General features: G+C 50.3%; 2 protein-coding genes across 9 annotated transcripts in view; one reads left to right on the forward strand and one right to left on the reverse strand.

Moving 5' to 3' along the window:
- The window catches only part of LRRC40 (leucine rich repeat containing 40), a 14,910-nt gene extending 1,484 nt beyond the window's left edge, over window positions 1–13,426 (forward strand). Inside the window, exons 1-15 of one of the 4 annotated variants that reach the window (XR_015273645.1) lie at window positions 1,186–1,354; window positions 1,940–2,121; window positions 2,375–2,448; window positions 3,124–3,253; window positions 3,613–3,736; window positions 3,990–4,132; window positions 4,676–4,848; window positions 5,718–5,808; window positions 8,191–8,236; window positions 8,922–9,030; window positions 9,515–9,622; window positions 10,676–10,786; window positions 11,569–11,646; window positions 11,827–12,337; window positions 12,612–13,426. Coding sequence is in view for 2 of the 4 variants with exons in the window: in XM_086841488.1 (XP_086697614.1) it covers window positions 1,201–1,354; window positions 1,940–2,121; window positions 2,375–2,448; window positions 3,124–3,253; window positions 3,613–3,736; window positions 3,990–4,132; window positions 4,676–4,848; window positions 5,718–5,808; window positions 8,191–8,236; window positions 8,922–9,030; window positions 9,515–9,622; window positions 10,676–10,786; window positions 11,569–11,646; window positions 11,827–12,012; window positions 12,612–12,717 (1,815 nt within the window). In the remaining 2 variants the exon portion in view is untranslated. Of the gene's footprint in view, window positions 1–1,185; window positions 1,355–1,939; window positions 2,122–2,374; window positions 2,449–3,123; window positions 3,254–3,612; window positions 3,737–3,989; window positions 4,133–4,675; window positions 4,849–5,717; window positions 5,809–8,190; window positions 8,237–8,921; window positions 9,031–9,514; window positions 9,623–10,675; window positions 10,787–11,568; window positions 11,647–11,826; window positions 12,338–12,611 lie in introns of those variants that run through there. The other 3 variants (XM_086841488.1, XR_015273646.1, XM_086841489.1) reach the window with 3 other exon arrangements.
- Window positions 13,427–14,783: 1,357 nt separating this feature from the next.
- The window catches only part of LRRC7 (leucine rich repeat containing 7), a 95,523-nt gene continuing 89,636 nt past the window's right edge, over window positions 14,784–20,670 (reverse strand). For 3 of the 5 annotated variants that reach the window (XM_086841480.1, XM_086841479.1, XM_086841478.1), the window contains 2 exons: window positions 20,386–20,460; window positions 15,158–19,168 (listed from right to left, as the gene is read on the reverse strand). In XM_086841480.1, coding sequence (XP_086697606.1) covers window positions 19,061–19,168; window positions 20,386–20,460 — 183 coding nt within the window. In that variant the 3' untranslated portion in view covers window positions 15,158–19,060. Of the gene's footprint in view, window positions 19,169–20,385; window positions 20,461–20,670 lie in introns of all 5 variants that reach the window. The other 2 variants (XM_086841482.1, XM_086841481.1) reach the window with 2 other exon arrangements.

The raw sequence follows: 20,670 nt of genomic DNA on the forward strand, positions 1-20,670 counted from the left end.
TGGCTTTTCACAAATATTAAAATGAATGTTATAAGAATGAGAAATTTTCTTGTATTCATATAGTTTTCTTTACTTCTGCTATTGATGAAATTTAGAAATAGTAGTATAATACATATATATGTTGGGCTATGGCATAGTATTAAAATAAAAAACTGCTTTTGTTTGTATAACCCAAAGACTGAGGAAAAAAAAAATAGCTGGAGAACTCCTGCATTTGTAAACTCTCTTACCCAGATGAAGACAGCAGTGCCCAGAACTCTGGGGGAGGAATTTATTGCATTCCTGGTATCAGGGAATGTAAATCTCGATGGCACCAAGAAGATTGATCTATTGGGAAGGGGGCAAGAGAAAACTAAACAGAAGAACACCAAAGATCCTAAGAAGAATGTCTGAATATGTATGAGAATTTATGGATATGTAGTAGGATTCTGTTTTTAAGAGACAATCCTTTGTTAGTAAGGGGTGCTCTCTTAGCTGAATGCAGAGACACCTGGCCTTATTTTTATAATTTATTTTTTTCTCCTAGTTGTTTTTTTTTATTAAACTTTTAAATTCTATAAAAATTATGTGAACCTCGTTTTTCACACTCATCGTGTTCCTCTCCCTGGGAGCCGCCGGTGGGACCTGCAGGTTCCATGTGCTGGTGTAGAGGGGATGTTGAGCAGGAATTGTTCCCTGGCAGGGCGGGCAGGCCCTGCATCCCTGCGATGTCCCAGGCCAGGCTGGACACTGGGGCTTGGAGCAACCTGGGACAGTGGAAGATGTCCCTGCTTTAAAGTCCTTCCCAACCCAAACCGTCCAGGGATCCTGCTGAGGTTGGAACAGACCCTGAAGATGATCGAGCCCAGCCACCCTCATCCCCCCAGGAGGCTGCAGTGTAGCTGCGCACTGTGCTGAGGGGGAAATGAAACCAAATGAAGTGATGTAAAAGCGCCGTTTCCTTCGCTGTCCCTCGTGTGTCCGCGTACAGCTCCCCGAGGAGCGCGGGCCGGGGCTCCATTTCGGCACGGCGGGGCGGGAAATGGCGGCGCCGGGGCTGGGCCGGCTCCGCCCGCGGGGCCCCGCCTGCGAGGCGGGCGGGCGGCTCCGGCTGTGGGCGGCACCGGCCCCGGCTCCGGGAGACTCCGGCTCCGGGAGGCTCCAGCCGCGGCTCCGGCTGCGGGCGGCTCCAGCGCGGCTCGGGCCCGGCCCCGCTCGGGGATGGCGGCGGCCCGGCGGGCGCGGGCGGGCGCTGGCGGTGCGGGGCCGGGCTTCGGGCGGGCGGCCGAGCCGGCGCCGGCGGTGCCGCAGGGGCTGCTGCGGTTGGCGCGGCGCAGCGGGCAGCTCAACCTGGCGGGACGGGGCCTCACCCACGGTGCGTGAGGCCTCAGCCTCGGCGGCGCTGCTGCTCCCGGCGAGCCCCCGGGACCCCGGGCGGGGCGGGAGCGGCTCCCGGGGAGCGCCATCTGCTCACTCTCGTCTGTTTCTGGCATGTTTCCATCGCCTTGTCGTTGTTACCTCTGCAAAAATGTCTCTAGAACACAGTGTCTATATTAGAAATATTTGTGATATATTAGAAATATCTATTTTATATATATATTATAAATGTAAAAACGTCTCTAGAACAAAATGGACTGTAGAGTGACTATAGGCATGTGTGTATTATATATATGTGTGCATGTATATATATATATATATATATATGCGTGTATCTATGTATATATGTATGTTTTTATAGATAAACGCACATATGCCTATGCCTGTGTATATCCATATATATTTATATATCTCTATGTATGTCATCCCCCAAGGCAGAAGGGTTGGAACTAGATGATCACTAAGGTCCCTTCCAGCCCCAACCACTCTATGATTTTATTCACAAAGCACACGCTGGCAGTGAAATCCTGGATCAAACACCCGCAACGTTCATGTGTTTGTGATGGCTGTGTTTGTGCTGCAGTGCCCGAGCACGTGTGGAGGATCAACCTGGACACACCAGAGGAAGCCCAGCAGAACCTGTCCTTTGGAGCTGCCGATCGCTGGTGGGAGCAGACGGACCTGACCAAGCTGATCCTGGCCTCCAACAAGCTGCAGAGCCTCTCGGAGGATGTGCAGCTGCTGCCTGCCCTCACCACGCTGGATGTGAGTGCGAGGATCCCTTGGTGCTCTGATGGTACTTCCATGTAGGACAGGGGGAAACCTCCTGGCTCTCTGTTTTCCACTTCCCTGGTGTATTCATTTCACAGGGGCCTGGAGTGCCAGGACAAGGGGGAATGGTTTCCCACTGCCAGAGGGATAGATGGGATGTTGGGGAGGAATTCTTCACAGTGGGGAGGCCTGAAAAAACCCCTAGGTACAAATTAGTAACTGTGTTCTAAAAACCTCTCTTTTACAGGTGCATGACAATCAATTGACATCACTTCCCTCTGCTTTAGGGCAACTTGAAAATCTCCAGAAACTCGATGTCAGGTAAGGCCATGTTACAGAGCAAACATGAGAAATGCTGCAGTGACTTTCAGGTGTGAGTGAGAGATTGCAGGATATCAACTTCTCTTTCAAAAAATTAATTACTCACTGCAGAGTGTTATGATATATTGTATATGTTATATTATCAGTTTTGGATCAAAACTGGTGACCTTGGGTTTGTTGAAATTGTTTTCAGCGATATTCAAAGTCACAATTGCTTGGAAGGTGCAAGCACTGATATTCTGAATAATCATACACAAAGTATTTATTTGCTTCAGTCTGGCAGTTCTGAGGATAAAACATTTCCAGTCATGAATAATGCACATTGTAAATAACTGTGTAGCTCTTGTTTGTGCTGGAAGGTTCAGAATCTTCTGTTTGCTGGGGTAATTTTGTAAATTTGTGCACAAGGAGAGGTTATGCTACCACTGTGTGTGTGAAGTACAAAACAAAAAAAATCCTGGGATCCATCTGGAATATTGTAAGTTCAGAGTAGGATTAAAAGTCTTCTTGAACAAATAAAGACAGTGAATTGTTTCCAGGAGCCAGGTTTTCCTTAGAGGTGGCAGTGTCTCCTGACCAGCAGGCTGTGGGACACGAATGTTCTGTGTGCAGTTACATTCCTAAAAACTCCTGAATTCTTGTCTTTTCCCTTGGTGTTCCATGTTTCCACCCCAGCCACAACAAACTGAGGAGCCTTCCCGAGGAGCTGCTGCAGCTGCCCCGTCTGAGGAGCCTCCTGGTGCAGCACAACGAGCTGAGCCAGCTGCCCGAGGGGCTGGGGCAGCTCCTCACCTTGGAGGAGCTGGTAAAGCACAACTTCAAACCTGTTTCTTTCTTCGGAAAGGATTGATCTGTGTTTTCCCACTGCTGCTTAAAAATCCCTCGGGTTCAGTGGCAGAACTCGGTGAATATTCCAGTGACTGTTCTAATGTCAGCTATTGCATGGTGGGGTTTGTATTCAGTTTGTTCTTGGTTTGATTTATTTTGGGAAAGCTGAAATCCACGGTGATCTGTCAGTCCTGGGGGAGTTGTTTCTTCTCTCACACTTGTGCCAGTTATCAGCCATCTAATTTTACTGTTCTGCCACTAATTAACTTTGCACTAGCAGCACTCCTGGGATGTTTTGGACACCTCTCACGTCTCTCTCTCTGTTTCAATCTGCAGGATGTGTCCAACAACCAGCTCACAGCCATCCCCACCAGTTTTGCTCTGCTGGTGAATTTGGTGCGGCTCAACCTGGCCTGTAACCAGCTCAAGGAGCTGCCTGCAGATCTCAGTGCCATGAAAAGTAAATCACTTTCCTCGGGTTATTAAATGCCAAACAACCAGTGCTCAGCAATACAATGCAGGGTTTTAAAACAGATCCTTAGAGAGTTACTGTTTCCTCAAGAAAATCTGAGTTATTACTTTGAGAATCCGTTTGGCAAAATGTTGTTTATTTATGGTGTTTATTTTACATTAAACCCCAGGATAATTATGCTGCTGTAGAAAGGTAGTTTTATCTTCTCTTTCCATTTATCACTGGACATTGGTTTCCCCAGGCTTGAGGCAACTGGATTGTACCAAAAATTACCTGGAAACGGTACCTCCCAAATTAGCAACCATGGCATCCCTGGAGCAGCTTTACCTGAGGAAAAACAAACTGCGTTCCTTGCCGGAGTTTCCCTCCTGCAGGTTACTGAAGGTGAGCTTGGAATGGCTGCTCTGCTGGAAATGCATTTGCTGTAAACCTTGAATTAATGACAGTTACTTTAAACACAACTTTTTGTGAGGTGCTGTGATCAAAACCAGATGACAGCTCCGTGTTTAGAATTCTGTTTAATGCATCCCCACATGCAGCTTCTCTTACTGCCCTCATTATTCAGCCTTTTGAAAGATGAGTTTGCAGGACTTTCCAGATTTGGAAAATAAGAAGTGTTTAGGGGAGGAATGACTGAAAGCTGGATCTAATATTGCCTGCAACAGGTTTGTTTTCTTTAATCTATAGGAACATTTTCTGGATAAATTCACTTTGTTCATTATCGTATTTTCTTCATAACTACAGAGTAAATTCCTGTTTTTCCTTTTAACACAGTCAGGTTTTATCCAGGTATTTTGTAAGCAGATGAAAGGGAATCAAGATGTCCATGTTCTCCACATCATCATACTGGTGACTGCTGATGTCATGATTTAGGAGATGAGTTATAAAGTAATTTTACCACAGTTGTGGTGCTCCTTGTCCCTGTAGGAATTACACGCAGGGGAGAATCAGATTGAAATCCTGAATGCAGAGAACCTGAAACAGCTGAGCTCCCTGTGCGTGCTGGAGCTCAGGGACAACAAGATCAAGGCAGTGCCTGAGGAGATCACGGTGCTGCAGAAGCTGGAGAGACTCGACCTGGCCAACAATGACATCAGTAGGTAATAATGGCACCTGGGCTGGGGCTGGGTGCTGGCAGCTCCTTCCTTCCTTCCTTCCTTCCTTCCTTCCTTCCTTCCTTCCTTCCTTCCTTCCTTCCTTCCTTCCTTCGGGAAGGGCACTTAAGGAATGACTCAGTCAGGAACCCTCTGTGTGTTGTGAGATTGTGTGTGATCAAACTGGGACTTGTCAAATGTTCTGTGTTCTGCCCGTGGCTTAGGTGTGACTTGGAAGTGCTGTGAGGAGCAGCTGAGGGAGCCGAGAAGGGGCTGGAGAATCCCTGAGGGAGCTGGGAAGGGGCTGGAGAATCCCTGAGGGAGCTGGGAAGGGGCTGGAGAATCCCTGAGGGAGCTGGGAAGGGGCTGGAGAATCCCTGAGGGAGCTGGGAAAGCTCAGCCTGGAGCAAAGGAGGCTCAGGGGGAATTTCTGGCTCTGCACAAGTCCCTGGCAGGAGGGGACAGCCGGGGGGATTTGGGATCTGCTCCCAGGAACAGGGACAGGAGGAGAGGGAACGGCCCCAGGCTGGGCCAGGGGAGCTCAGGGTGGGCAGCAGCAGGAATTTCCCCATGGAAAGGGGGGTCAGGGCTTGGCAGGGGCTGCCCAGGGAGGTTTGGAGTGTCCATCCCTGGAGGTGTCCAAGGAAGGGCTGGAGGTGGCACTCAGAGCTCTGGGCTGGGGACAGGGTGGGCATCAAGCACAGCTGGGACTCCATGGGCTGGAAGAGCTTTTCCAGTTTAAATTATTTTGGGATCCTGCATATTTTCCTTTGAACCTGAGCTTCAGGATCCCTCTGATGCCCTCTGACCAGCCATTGCACGTTCTTTAGCAGCTGTTTTGGAGCTGCTGTGGAATCAGTTGTTTCCCTCTGCAGGTTGCCTTACACCCTGGGGAACCTCCCTCAGCTGAAATTCCTGGCGCTGGAGGGAAATCCTTTGAGAACCATTCGGAGAGACCTGCTGCAAGTAAGCACTGGGGTTTGGTGTTGTGTGTGTGAACATCTGCACAGGGGGGAGCTGGAGCTGCTGGAGAGGGTCCAGAGGAGGCACCAGGATGAGCAGAAAAATGGAGCAGCTCTGCTGGGAGGAAAGGCTGGGAGAGCTGGGAATGTTCACCAGGAGAGGAGAAGCTTTGGGGTGACCTCACTGTGGCCTTGCAGGGCCTGAAGGAGCTCCAAGAGAGCTGGAGAGGGACTGGGGACAAGGGCTGGATGGGATCTTGGGCAGGAATTGTTCCCTGGCAGGGTGGGCAGGCCCTGGGATAGAATTCCCAGAGCAGCTGTGGCTGTCCCTGGATCCCTGGCAGTGCCCAAGGCCAGGCTGGAGCAGCCTGGGACAGGGGAAGGTGTCCCTGCCATGGCAGGGCTGGGATGAGATGGTATTTAAGGTCTTGCCTCAATTAAGGATCTAGGATTCAGTTCTCTGTTCTCTTGCAGGGAGGCAGCAAAGGGAGGGTGTGAGTTGTTCCTTAGAAAAGGAGTCCTTGGGGCAGCAGGGAGACTGGAGTGTGGGCACCACTCCTGCTGCAGAATTTCCCTGTTATTTTTTCCCTGGCAGGCCCCTCTCCTCAGTGGTGCTGTACATTCCTACTTCTGTGCCTTTGCCAGGGTTGTAAAATCAATGTTCCCAAAGCCCTGGGATGCTCCAGAAATAAGCAGAGCTGACAAGTCTGTGTTGCAGTGAAATCTGTAACATCTGCCAGGAGAGGGAAACCCTTGTGTGCCTGGCTGAGGGAGCACAGTGTGCACCGAGTTAATGAGCCCTTGTCCAAAGTGCTCCTGGAAAGGAGTCTGTGTCAGGGCTGCTGGAGTTCTGCTGTTCCCTGGATTACTGAGGATTTGCTGCTTCAGCTGCAGTTGTCACTCCTGGGCTGTATTTCCCACCTGGAGCAAGGGCCAGGCACGAGGAGTCTGTCAGGCCATGCTCTATTTGTGCTGCCTGGATCCATCACCAACACTGTAAATTCGTGTGGCTGCAATTTTCTCTGCCTGGCTGGATTTTTTCCACTTGGTTTAGAGGATCAATTGATGGAGGAGCTTTAGGGCTCCCCAGGCACTGCTTGGAGCAGGTGGATACTGAGATAAAGGACTGGGGTGAGTGTAGAGGAGCAGCAGAATCTTCTCTTCTCCAGCCCTGCCCAGCTCACTTTCTCTTCCTCAGGCCTCTCATTCCAGTCCCAACCCCATTCCTGGTTCTTGATGAATTTCCAGTTGATTCCTGGTAAATCCTGGTGTGCTTTTGTTAACTCCTGTGCTGTTACTTGCCTCTGGAGCTTTGCCTTGCTCTCTGCTTTCCTCCCCACATGTCTGTCACTGAGATTTCAGACCTTCACCTTTCCCTCACAACTTCCCAGCTTGTTCCTTGTTGGCTTCCCTTGCCATGCCCAGCACAGCCCCACTCTCCCTGCCTGTCTCCTTGTGAGTTCCTTCCTTTCCAACATCCACATTCCCTTTATCCCTCTGTCTTCATCCAGTCTCTTAGGCTGTGTCAGCTGGAATGAGAATTGTTCATTCACATCCAGCACTTCAGGTCAGTCCCTGCTTCTGAAACCTGTAAAATCGTACCCCAGACCTGTAAAATCATACCCCAAACCTGTAAAATCATACTCTAAACCTGTAAAATCGTACCCCAAACCTGTAAAATCATACCCCAAACCTGTAAAATCATACCCCAGACCATTAAAATCATACCCCAAACCTGTAAAATCATACCCTAAACCTGTAAAATCATACCCCAAACCTGTAAAATCATACCTTAAACCTGTAAAATCATACCTTAAACCTGTAAAATCATACCTTAAACCTGTAAAATCATACCCTAAACCTGTAAAATCATACCCTAAACCTGTAAAACCATAGCCCAAACCTGTAAAATCATACCTTAAACCTGTAAAATCATACCCCAAACCTGTAAAATCATACCCCAAACCTGTAAAATCATACCCCAAACCTGTAAAACCATAGCCCAAACCTGTAAAATCATACCTTAAACCTGTAAAATCATACCTTAAACCTGTAAAATCATACCCCAAACCTGTAAAATCATATCCCAGACCTGCCTTTCCCCTAAAACCAACAGTGCAGAGGAGTTTGGGCTTCACAGATTTATGCTGTGTCTGACCACTGGAAGTTGCTGTGAGAGAATTGAGGGAAATCTTTGGAGCTGTTAAAATCTGTTGAAATTTTCAGCTGGAATAAATAGAATTTTAACTAAGCAAGTTCCCAAGCTGCTGTGGGATTTTCAGTGGGATTTTTAGTCAGGGGTGCTGTGCTGGCATTGTCCCTCTGCATTGTCCCCCCAGCTGCAGAAATCCAGCTGAGTGACTTGGGGTTTGTTTCTTTTTCAAAGAAAGGCACCCAGGAACTGCTGAAATACCTGAGAAGCAAAATCCAAGGTACGTTGTTTTCTTCCACTTCATTTTAAGGAGAGTGTTCTAAGAAATGAAAGTAAATTAGAATTTAGGGAGGGTGGTTGTTTAAATCCAGGTGGCCCCAGTTATCCTGCAGTAATAATTTCCTTTACTCGACAGTTTGCTGTGATATTTCTGTTTCTTTTTCTTATCCTGTTATCTAATACTGAATAATAAACATTCTGAATTGAGGATTATCCTTTACAAAACCTGACTTTCCCTGCTCAGCTGGATGGGAATTCCCATTTCAGGCGTGCAGGAGCTTTTTCATGTGGATTGTGGGGAGTAATCAGAAGGAACTTCATAGAGGAGGGTTTGTAAATATTAATTATTTTACTGAAATTGTGGCCAGATGTGCTGGTGTGGACAAAGCTGCTCTAGGTCATCGTTTCCAGTCAGAATTCCCTGGTTTTTGCAGTTCCCAGCTCCCCACCCCACAGAGCAGAGCCTGACAGAGCAGCTGCCACCAGCCCTTCTCCCTCCTTCACCCTAAGAGAACCCCCAAATCCAGGATGGTAAAAAACCTTTATTAGGAAATGATTGAAATAATCTCAATTGGATGATCCTGAGTTGAGCCAGAGTGGAGCAGGACTGGAGAGGGGTGGTGGCAGCTGCCTGGGGCCACTCAGAGCAGCTCAGCTGTGTCCCTGCACCCCTCTGCTGTCCCCAGATGATGCACCTGGCCCCAATGAAGAGCCTCCTGTGACAGCCATGACTCTTCCCAGCCAGTCCAAGGTCAACATCCACGCCATAACCACACTGAAATTACTGGAATACAGGTATTTGGGAATATTACCCATTCCTGAAGTTGTGAGAACACTGTCCTGTTTGATGCCTGTGGGTTTTTTCCCCACCTTCATTATACACCAAGCTGTCCACAAGCTGCTTCTGGGCATTTTCCCCTTGAATTCCTGTGCTTGGGAATTTAGATTGGGATTTGAAATGGGTTTTTTTTGTATTGATATTCTGCAGTAACTCATTGAAATGCTGAATCCCAGCAGGTGCTTTTAGTACCTTTGAAACTCTTTATGATTGTCACTTGAACATCTTGTAGGAGGAATAACTGCTCAGTTACTCCTTAAATGGACCTGGAAGGGTTGGGAAAGGGAAAAAAGTCCTGTTTGGTGACATTGTGGACATGTGGCAGTGCTGGGACACTGGAACAGCTGTTCCCTCTGTTCTGCTCTTTATGTTCTCTGAAAGAAGGTGGAAATGCCCCGTTAATTAGCAGGCAGTGGTTAATTGGTGTCACTCCTGTCCCAGTGACAAGCAGGCCGCAGAGATCCCCGAGGCCGTGTTCGACGCCGTGGGCGCCAATCCCGTGGCCACCGTGAACTTCAGCAAGAACCAGCTCAGGGAGATCCCCCCAAGGTACTGCTGGGGAGGCCATTCCCAACTGGGATTTGCTCTCCTGCCTTTGTTCTCAGCATCCTGTTCTCCCCCTGAGCCGTTTGTGCACTCAGGTCTCAGCGTGAGGATGCACCGGTGCCCAGGTGGGGCTGTGCAGTCCCTGGGGCCAGCCACAGCCAAGGAAAAGCTTTCCCTGGCACTGCTGGGAACAAATAATCCCTCTGTGTCAGGAAGAAGGTTGCTGGATCTCTGTCAGCCCCAAAAAAATCACCCACACTGGTTTTTGAGGACAGCTGAATTTATTCCCAGGTGTGGGGAGCACTGGAGCGCTGGCACAGGCAGATCAGGGAGGTGCAGTCCCAGAGGGACAAAAAAGATTCTCAGGCTCAGTTTTGGGAGCTGCTGCTTGTGCATCCCATGCTTTGTCACTGTGTGAGGGGCTGCTGAATTCCCTGGGAGAGGCGTACCTCAGAATTCCATGCCAATCCAGACAGGACACAGGAGTGTTTTCTCATTTAATTGCCTTTTGTTTTAGGGCTAAGCCAGAGATTCTCTTTGAGGGGTTTGGCAGAGAACTTTTGGAGCTGTTAAAGCCTTTACACCAAAGCTATTATGTACTTTATTATGTTAGTACAATAAATCAATGCAGCAGCAGATACTCCCAGAATTTGTAACAGCACAACAGGTGAACGGAAACAAAAGATGGGAAAAAGTAGGATTTTTTTTGTCAGTTTTTTTGGCTGCAGAAGAAGGAGTGTTAAAGCATCTCCAGGGCAGGAGGTGGCAGTGATGTCACCTGTGGTCTCTGGAATAGCTCCTGACTGCATTTACTGAGGAGGCTTTGGGTAGCAGCATTTGTGAGAGAAAATGCAATAACTGTAGGTAAATGGAGCTTTGTTTTACCCCAAGGCTGGAGGAGCAGCAGCCCTCACAGGTGGCATTGCATGACCTCCTCAAAATCCCTTCAGAAAAAACACAGCATGTCCTTGATTTGTAGAATAAACCGGTTTTTTTAATAACTTACAAAGCAACCATGAGCTTCCATAATGAGAGCATCTTCCTTTTGTGCTTCAGGCTGGTGGAGCTGAAAGACTCCGTTTGTGATGTCAGCCTGGGCTTCAACAAAATCTCCTCCATCTCCTCAGAGCTGTGCCTGCTCCAGAAATTAACACATTTGGATCTCAGGTTGGTGATGTGTGCTGCAATTCCTTGCCTGGGAGCTTCTTTCCCTGCCTCCCTCCCCAAAGCAGCCATCTGTTCCAGTGGGATGGCAGTGCTGAAATCAGCTCTCACTCCCAATCTTCCTCCCTGGCTGAGCTGCAACAGGACGTGGCCTAAATTCGGGCCTTGCTTAAAAAAGACACAGGAAGAAATGGACCAGTTCTGAGCTGTGCTGGGGGAGAGGTCCTCAGTTAGAGAAGGGTTCTGAGATGTTGCTATTTCAAAATGCTCCCCAGAAGAAAACCACACCAAAAAATCCTGGGAATTAGCACAGGGAAGGTGCAGGCTTTGTTGCACTGCCAGGAAGAGAGGCAAGAGATGGTTCCTTGTTGTCACCTTGCTTCCTGTGATTCCTGAGAAATGCTCCTGGCATTGTTTCAATCAGGATTAGCTCAATCCATTGATTCTGGGGAGCTTTAAATAATAATAATAAATAATTATAACCTGACTGATTGACTCTGGCTCCAGGGGCTGGGCACTTTGAGAAGCTTTCCTCTGGAAACACAGAGCTAAATTTCCAGGCAGGTTTGTGCAGTTGTTGGGTGCTTGGGAATGCTTGGGAATACTTGGGAATCTTTAGAGGACAGGCTTGGAGTGTCCTCCTAGCAGAAATGGGAATCCCTGGCATGCTCTTGCCCCTGTTATGAGGCAGTGAACTGGCCCCAGACTGTGCAGCTGATCTGGGAATTCTCAGCCAAACCCCCAGCTAAGTTTAGTGCTTGTTGTTTGTTTTTCTTTAATAACAGAAACAATGTTCTGGCAGCCTTGCCTGAGGAAATGGAGGCACTGAAAAGACTGCACACAATAAATCTTGCTTTTAATAGGTGAGCAACTCTTCAGTTGTTTGTTTTTTTTTTTTTTAATACAATAATAAAAAGAGCTGGGCTGAATTTGACACAACTTTCCTGTGATGTGAGAACAAGGAGCCACTTCAGTGAGCTGGGATGAAGTGCTCCTCTTTTGAATGCCCTGTTTCTGACTATCCCACCTCTCTCCCCCTGAAGGTTTAAGGTGTTTCCCAGTGTCCTGTATCACCTCCCAGCCCTGGAGACCATCCTGCTCAGCAACAACCAGGTGGGATCCATCGACCCCCTGCAGCTGAAGGCCCTGGAGAAGCTGGGAACGCTGGACCTGCAGAACAACGACCTCCTCCAGGTGCCCCCAGAGCTGGGCAACTGTGAGAACCTCAGGTGTGTGGGGTCATGGGGGCCTGCTTACAAACACCTGTCTGAGTCCTTCTGGAATGTTTGCCAGAGGAAAAAGCCCCCAGTGGCCTAAAAGTGTCCCTCTGACTGTCTGTAGAACAGGGCAATTTCTTCCATAATCTCTTCCCTAATTTCTCAATGTTGCAGAGAGCTGTGGGAGTTGTTTCATCATTTAGAACAGATGTTGGGGGTCTGTGGGTTGTGTGAAGCTCGTGGTGGAGCCTTTGGGGGGATGACATTTCCTCTGCTCCCACTGAGCAGGGAGGTTGGACCAGCTGCTCCCTTCCAGCCTGAGCCACTCTGGAATTCTGTTTCTATATTCCAGAAGTTCTGTTCTCGCTCCTCCTGGCAGAGGCTGAAGGAGTGGGGTGTGTGCTACACCCCCACTGATTTATCAGCAGAAATTAAGACTCAGCTGTCTCAAAGCTCAGCTGCTGAGGATGAGGGAAGCAGAAACCCAAACTCCTTTATCAGGACAGAAGGGGAATTACCCAGGAATTTCAAAGGCCTCAGAAATCTGTGTGCAGTGGATGAGTGTGCTGGCACAAGGAGTTTTTACCCCAGTAACTAATCCCCGTTTGCAGGAGCCTGCTGCTGGAAGGGAACCCGTTCCGCACGCCCCGCGCCGCCGTGCTGGCCAAGGGCACGGCTGCCGTGCTGGAGTACCTGCGGAGCCGTATTCCCACCTGAGCCCTGGGCCTGGGCACTGCTCCTGGGCCTGGGCACTGCTCCTGGGCCTGGGCACTGCTCCTGGGCCTGGGCACCCCTCCTGGGCCTGGGCACTGCTCCTGGGCCTGGGCACCGCTCCTGGGCCTGGGCATTCCCACCTGAGCCTGGGCATTTCCACCTGAGCCTGGCCTGGCCAAGGGCAGGGCTGCACTGCTGGAACACCTGCAGAGCCACATTCCAGCCCCACAGGAGCAGGCTGGTCCCCCCTGTCCCCCCATCAGCCCTGGGCTCCACTGCCCCCATCCTTCTGCTCCTGGCTGGGAGTCTGCCTGGCCACGAGCCTTTGTTGCAGTGTTAAAAACCCAGGTGTGGAATATTCCCTGCCCTCTGCATGTTCCAGCAGGGATTTCAGCATCCCACCCTGCGTTTGCAATAAAGGACAGCAGGGAAAGCTGCCTTCAGCACAGCCACGGTGCTTCCTGCAGCTGAGCTGGGCTCTGGAGAGAGTCGTCACCATCAGAGCCTTGGGGCCAAAGGCAGAAGGGAGCACTGTGGGTTTTGTATTCCTTTTTTATCTTGTGTCACTGCTGTTCCCAGAACTGCCCTGGTGTGAGTGAGGCAGAGTGCTTGAGCTGTGAGGGGGTGAGAGGTGCCCCAGGTGTGTGCAGGGCTCACCTGGGTCAGAGGGGCTGGTGCTGCATGGAGACAATAAATGTTCCCTTGGACATCTGCTTTGGGTCCTTGAGCTGGAATTGAGCTTTGTACACAGGAGCATTGGGAACTTCTCTTCTTCAAACACCCTTCCAGTGGCCTGCAGATGCTACCTGAAACAGTGACAGTGCTGCCCTGTGGGCTCCACCACCTTCCAGGGCCTGACCCCCCTTTCCATGGGGAAATTCCTGCTGCTGCCCACCCTGAGCTCCCCTGGCCCAGCCTGGGGCCGTTCCCTCTCCTCCTGTCCCTGTTCCTGGGAGCAGATCCCAAATCCCCCCGACTGTCCCCTCCTGCCAGGGACTTGTGCAGAGCCAGAAATTCCCCCTGAGCCTCCTTTGCTCCAGGCTGAGCTTTCCCAGCTCCCTCAGGGATTCTCCAGCCCCTTCCCAGCTCCCTCAGGGATTCTCCAGCCCCTTCCCAGCTCCCTCAGGGATTCTCCAACTCCTTCCCAGCTCCCTCAGGGATTCTCCAGCCCCTTCCCAGCTCCATTCCCTGCCCTGGACTTGCTCCAGCCCCTCAGGGTCTCTCATGGGCACAGCCCTGGAGGTTCTGTAGCACAGCAGGATTTGGCACAGGTCCACACTAAAGCTCCGAGGTTTTGAACGTGTCCAGATGAACATGAAACACTCTGAGCTCACCTCAGCTCTCCAGGTGTGGGAATTGCCTCCCAGCTGGAGCAGGGGTGGCTCAGGGGGCTCCACCTGCCCGTGGTCCCCAAGGAGGGAGCAGGAGCTGGTCCTGGCTGCAGGGAAGTGGGAGGCACTGACCTGTCTGGGAAAGGGGTCTGGGGGGGTGGGAATGGGAAGGGTGGGATCTGTCCTGTGGGAAATAGGTGACAGTGCCAGTGTGCAGTGCCAGCAGGGGACACTGGAGCTCCAGGGACACTTCTGCAGCTCCTTGATGCTGGAATGCTGCTGCCCTCACCCCCTGCCCCCTTTTGTTTCTGTACATTTTGTCCTTCATCCATTTGTCCTTTCATCCATTCCTTCCACACATTTTGTCTTTTCATCCATTCCTTCCACACATTTTGTCCTTTCATCCATTCCTTCCATGCATTTATCCTTCCATACATTTGCATTTCCATACATTTATCCTTCCATACATTTTGTCCTTCCACTCTCCTTTCATCCATTTCTTCCATGCCTTTCTCCTTCCACGCATTTGCCCCAAAAGTCACCAAACCTGAGTTTTCTTCCCCATTTCCATCGCTCCCTTTCCATATTTGATATCTCCCAGTGGCTGCAGCTGGACCAGGGGAGCCCCAGCTGGGAATTGCCCAATTTCCCAGGCTCATTCCCAGCACTTCCCCAGCCTCTGAAACCTCCTTTCTGCCAGAAAAAAAGAACAAAAAAAAACCAAACCACCCGACAGCCTTACAATAAGGTGACGTTTTTATTATTTATACAATAAAGAGACTTTTTAATGTTATTCAAAACACTTTTTTTTTTTGGAAATACTGAAAAAGGTGGGTACAGCAAAGCCGAAAATGGCTCTGCTGCACTGCACAGCATGGGTTCAGTCCCTGGGCTCCCTCTGCACAGAAGCATCTGCAAAATGCAGCAACCCCACACGCACGGGGAGGGGACAACCTGCATGTGCCAAGGGACAGGAGCTGATTGCACTCAATCAATAGATTTAAAATAGAATTTTTGAAGTACCTTTTTGCACATAAAATGAAGCAGCTTTCAAGTTCAGTAAGTCTTTATACTGCAAAAAACATGAAGTACATTCACAATCTATGTTAATAAAGTAGTAAATATTTCCTCATTCAGCTTTATTTACATGGATACTGGAGTTCAACTGAAAAGTACAGTCATCTGGAATATAGCAATCTTTGAACACATACAAAAATGACCATTTCTGTATATAATTTAAGCTCAAAATCACAATTATCTCAAAATATTAATTACAATACAGCCATCTCCATCATAATTAAACATGTCTTTTATAAAATGGTAAAATCTTTACTAAAGGAAGCTGTTGGTTCTGAACTGGATACAGTACTCACAGGTAGAAAACCGAAGTGATGAGCGAGTGCCCTGCCCGGGGAGGGGGAGTGAGGGAGGGGACACAGCCACCACCAGCAGGTGACAGCTCCTGTGCCACAGGATCCTGACCTGCTGTCACCCACTAATTCCACTGAATCACCTGGAGTCAGCCAGGGAGAGGCTTGGCAAAAAAAGCTTTTTTTGGGGGTTGTTTTTTTTTTTTGAGTTTTGGTTTGCGATGCCACGGTTTGCAAGTGGTGCCTTTTGGGGTTGGGTGGTGGTGCCCGGCAGGCCCTGCTGGGATCCCCCCGGGGATCCAGGGCAGCTCCCGGGGATCCAGGGATCCCAATCCTGTCCAAAAGTCCCGTGGGCACGAGCTGGGCCTGCCCTGCCTGCCGGCATCAGCCCCGGCTCTGTGCGCTTCCAAAGGGATGGGGAGGGACGGGCACGGGCAGGGAGCTGCAGCTGCACACAACATCCCCAATTTCCTTTGGGAATTCTAGCTGTGACATCCCACCAGTTCACAGAATCACAGGAGGGACCTCTGGACATCAGCCAGTCCAGCCTGGAGCAGGGGACACGGGAATGTGTCCAGAGGGGTTGGGATGTCCCCAGAGAGGGAAACCCACACCCGCTCCTGGCAGCTGTTCCGGGCTCTCCACCTCCAGGGGAAGAAGTTCTTCCTCATGCTGGGGTGGGACTTGCTGTGTTCATTTATGTCCAAGCTCTGCCAGGGTGGGTGGTGAGGCCACAGCTCCGTCACCCCCTGTGCCATTGTGGGACCTGTCCCCAGCCCTGCTGCTGTGGGACAGGCTCTGCCTGGCCAGGGGGACACGGAGCCCCCATGTCCCATCCCTCATCCATGAGCAATTCCTGGGAATAAACACCCTGATCCCCCCTGGGAGCCATGGCCTCCCCTGAGCCCTGCCCTCAGCTGATCCCATTTCAGGGGGGAGTTCATTTCCCTGGATTTGCATTCCCCAGCAGAACTCTGCACACAATCTGTACAGAAACATTTCTGATTGCATCGGGTGGTTCAATTACAGCAGAGAGGGCTCCCAGCACCACTGGCCTGGGTGGGAAGGGACTCAGAGCCCACCCATCCCATCCCAGCCATGGCAGGGACAGCTCCCAGGGTCCCAGGCTGCTCCAAACCCATCCAGCCTGGCCTTGGGCACTGCCAGGGATCCAGGGACAGCCCCAGCTGCTCTGGGAATTCTATCCCAGGGCCTGCCCACCCTGCCAGGGAACAATTCCTGCAATCCCAAGATCCCATCCAGCCCTGCCCTCTGGCACTGGCAGCCATTCCCTGTGTCCTGTCCCTGCAGGCCTTGTCCCCAGTCCCTCTCCAGCTCTCCTGGATCCCCTTCAGGCCCTGCAAGGGGTTTTAACCAAGCAACACCTCTACACTCCAAGTGCTCACTACCAACAGCAAACCAACCTCCCAGACATTTCCTACTCAGATTTTTCCTGGATTTCCTTGGCTCTGCTCTCAGCTGCCCCATTCACCCTCAGCCTTGTCCTGTCTGCTCCCTGTGTGAGCCCCCTGTCCCCTCCAGGGCTGGCACTGCCACCAAACACAGATGCAGACGTGGATGTGTTAAAAAATACCTTGGAAAACATGAAACCGGATTTGAGGATGTTAAATGGTCGCTGTTGGGAACAACTGGCTGAGAACTTTCCTGGTTTGCCATCACCTGGGCAGGAACTGTGAGCTGGGAATATGGGAAATTATCAGGGGTGGAGGGTCCTGGAGGTTTCCCTGGGTCTGCAGCTCCTCAGGTCCCACAGCCAGGGAGAGAAGGTTTGGGAATTCTTAGAGAAGTGGAACATCCCTGGCTGTGCCCGTGGGCTGTGGGATTTTGGGTGGGAATGGTGCAGGTGATCCCAGAGCCAGCTGTCCCTCAGCCCCTGGCCATTGCTGCAGGGCACTGGGATCCCCTGGGAACACCTGCAGGAGGTTTCCCTGTCTTTTCCCATTTTGCTGTCAGGGATAACCAGGCTGGACCCCGGCACCTCTGAAGCAGCAGCAGCTGGGCACGGTCTGGGCTTTGGGATTCTCGGTTGGGAACAGCCCCAGGACTCGGACAGGAGGGGTTGTGCCACTGCCCCTGTGCTGGGAATGCTCCTCCCAGGCTGGCTGGGGGTCACCTGCTGCTCCCTGGGCTGTGTCAGCTCCGACACCTGCACCCACCCCTTCCCAGGACTCCAGTCAGGGATCCCAGAAAGCCTCACCCACAGGAATATCCCGAGCAGGGCCTGGAGCAGGGGGGAAAATACACAACAATGTCAATGGGGAATCTGAAATGAAAAATTAAAGAGTAAAATTAGCAGCAACAAAAGGAGTTTTACTGCCACCATCACAACCTTCCTCCATCCGTGAGCCAAACCTGCCTGTCCTCGGTGTTCTCCTGTAGTGTGTGCACATGGAATCGAGGGAAGAGCCAAAGCAAAGGAAGTTAACCCATTCCAGAGGGAATTAACCCATTCCAGAGGGAGCTAACCCATTCCAGAGGGAGCTAACCCATTCCAGAGGGAGCTAACCCATTCCAGAAGGAGCTAACTCATTCCAGAGGGAGTTAACCCATTCCAGAGGAATGAACCCATTCCAGAGGAATGAACCCATTCCAGAAGGAGTTCACCCATTCCAGAGGGAGTTATCTCATTCCAGAGGGAGTTATCCTATTCCAGAGGGAGTTATCCCATTCCAGAGGGAGTTCACCCATTCCAGAAGCAGTTAACCCATTCCAGAAGGAGTTATCCCATTCCAGAAGGAGATCACCCATTCCAGAAGGAGTTCACCCATTCCAGAGGGAGCTAACCCATTCCAGAGGGAGTTCACCTATTCCAGAAGGAGTTATCCCATTCCAGAGGGAGTTATCCCATTCCAGAGGGAGTTATCCCATTCCAGAGGGAGTTATCCCATTCCAGAAGGAGTTATCCCATTCCAGAGGGAGTTATCCCATTCCAGAAGGAGTTATCCCATTCCAGAAGGAGTTACCCCATTCCCACGTGGGTTCCTTGTCCCGAGGTCCCAGAGTTACAATTGGAGAAGTCTCTCACCCTGTATAGTGAATTGTTCCTGATCCCTACGGAGCCAGCTATACACACGGCATATGTACAGGTATTTTCATAAGGCATAGAATATCTTTGCATTGAAAATAAATGAACATTATTAAATTTAATTTAATATATACTTTCTTTGAGGTGTTTATGAAAATATTTTCTTCTCTATACTTTCGTATGCGACATGATAGAAATATTTCATGGGAAGTACAGGTTAATATATTTCATTTTATAAAGGCATATACAACTTTGAGGCAGTGTTTCTGATGGACAGCAGAATTCCTAAAGGATTTGTATGTGCTTCTGTGTTTTGAAATCATATGAAATTGACTTTTAAGAAGGAACTTGGTTAAAAAAACGCACCAATGCACAGCCAGAGGCTGACAAGTAAAACTAATACGGAGCCACATGAACAATATATTTATAGAGTTAATTCTTATATTTTCTCCCGATGATTGGTACTAACATAGAGTATTATACATTTGGCACTACTGTTTGCCATTGGTCCAGCAATTGGCAAAAAATTGGTTTCCTATGTATAAATCTGTTTGAACATTAGATCTGGCTAGACATATTTACTATTTATAAAAAAATATTTAGACAGTAAGCTCACGTTGGATAACTAAGTCTACTGTGTTCTGGAAACTCTTCAGTAGGAGCACAGCCTTCTCGTGTTCCAGGTGTACAAAGCTGTGTCCATTGGCCTGCAGCAGGGAAAACACAAGGGAAGAGCCTTTAGTGGATTGGTTTTTTGGGGAAAAAAAAGGGATATTTGGCAATTAAAAGCAAGGCTAAAATAAATAATGAACATATGAGGATTTCTCATGAGCACATATTTCTCTTGTCCTCTGTGGGATGGCTTGGGTGCTCCAAGGAGTGATTTTATTCCCACTGAAATCATGCTGTGACTCTGGGGTCTGAGCAGGACCTGCTTAAAGCCTTAATACAATAAAACATCTTTCCTCTGGGAAAGAGGAATTCAAATTCCAGGCAGGGAAAATTCCAAATACATCGACAACTGTGCCAAAACGGGGCGTGCAGGGAATGTTGGAATTCTGCAGTGTGGGCTGGGAGGGATCTCAAGGATTTGGAGGATCCAGAGGGAGATCAAGGGGCAGAGTGTGAGGACAAGGCTGGGGTGGGAGATGGATCCTCCAGCAGGGACTGGTGGCACATCCAGCCTGGAAAACAGACAGGGACAGAGCCCAGAGAGGAGAACCTGGAATGAGGAGCTGAGGGGCACGAAGGGGGAATGGCCAGGGCTGAGCAGAGTCCTCTGGGAATGACTGGGACTGTCACACCTCGGTGGGAAAAGCAGGAGAAATGTGATTCCCAAAGAATCCACAGGGTCTGAGCTCCCTTTGAGAGAAAAATGCCTCCACCCTGAGCCTCCCCTGGCTCAGCCTGGGGCTGTTCCCTCTCCTCCTGGAGCAGATCCCAAATCCCCCCGGCTGTCCCCTCCTGCCAGGGACTTGTGCAGAGCCAGAAATTCCCCCTGAGCCTCCTTTGCTCCAGGCTGAGCTTTCCCAGCTCCCTCAGGGATTCTCCAGCCCCTTCCCAGCTCCCTCAGGGATTCTCCAGCCCCTTCCCAGCTCCCTCAGGGATTTTCCAGCCCTTTCCCAGCCCTGTTCCCTGCCCTGGGCTCTCTCCAGCCCCTCAGGCTCAGGTTTAAGGGTGCCCCAAAGTGGCCCCAGGGCCGGAGGTGCCCAGCCCAGGGGACAAGCCCTACCCAGGGCACTGCCCACGAGCTTTGGTTCAGAGCAGGTGCCTGTGGCCACCAGAGCAAGAAGTGCTTTGGGCAGGAGCTGTAAATCAGTTTTGAAGTCCCCAAAACACGAGTGGCAGGTGGGTCCTGCTGCAAACAGCACCCAGGGTATTTTTAGGCTGAGCTCTGAGCCCAGGAATCCCAAGGCATCCCTACCTGGAGGATTTTGTCTCCGGGCTGGAGCAGGCTGGAGGCAGGGCCGTCAGGCTGAACCCTAGTAACAAAGATACCCTATAAGTCAGAAGTAACACAGGTTAGGATGCTTTCTCCAAGAACTACATCCCAAAAAACATGGGGTTCCCTAACTGGGGGCTCTGGATACCCTGGAGATGGGTGAACACTAAACTGATTTATTCTGTTTGCTACCAGACACCAGTCTGGGGGTGGAGCAGCTCTCTGGGACCTTCAGCACTTATCAATAATTGTGGCTCATTTAAAACT

Source organism: Cyanistes caeruleus, chromosome 9, assembly GCF_971803275.1.
Source record: "Cyanistes caeruleus chromosome 9, bCyaCae1.hap1.1, whole genome shotgun sequence".
NCBI lineage: Eukaryota > Metazoa > Chordata > Aves > Passeriformes > Paridae > Cyanistes > Cyanistes caeruleus.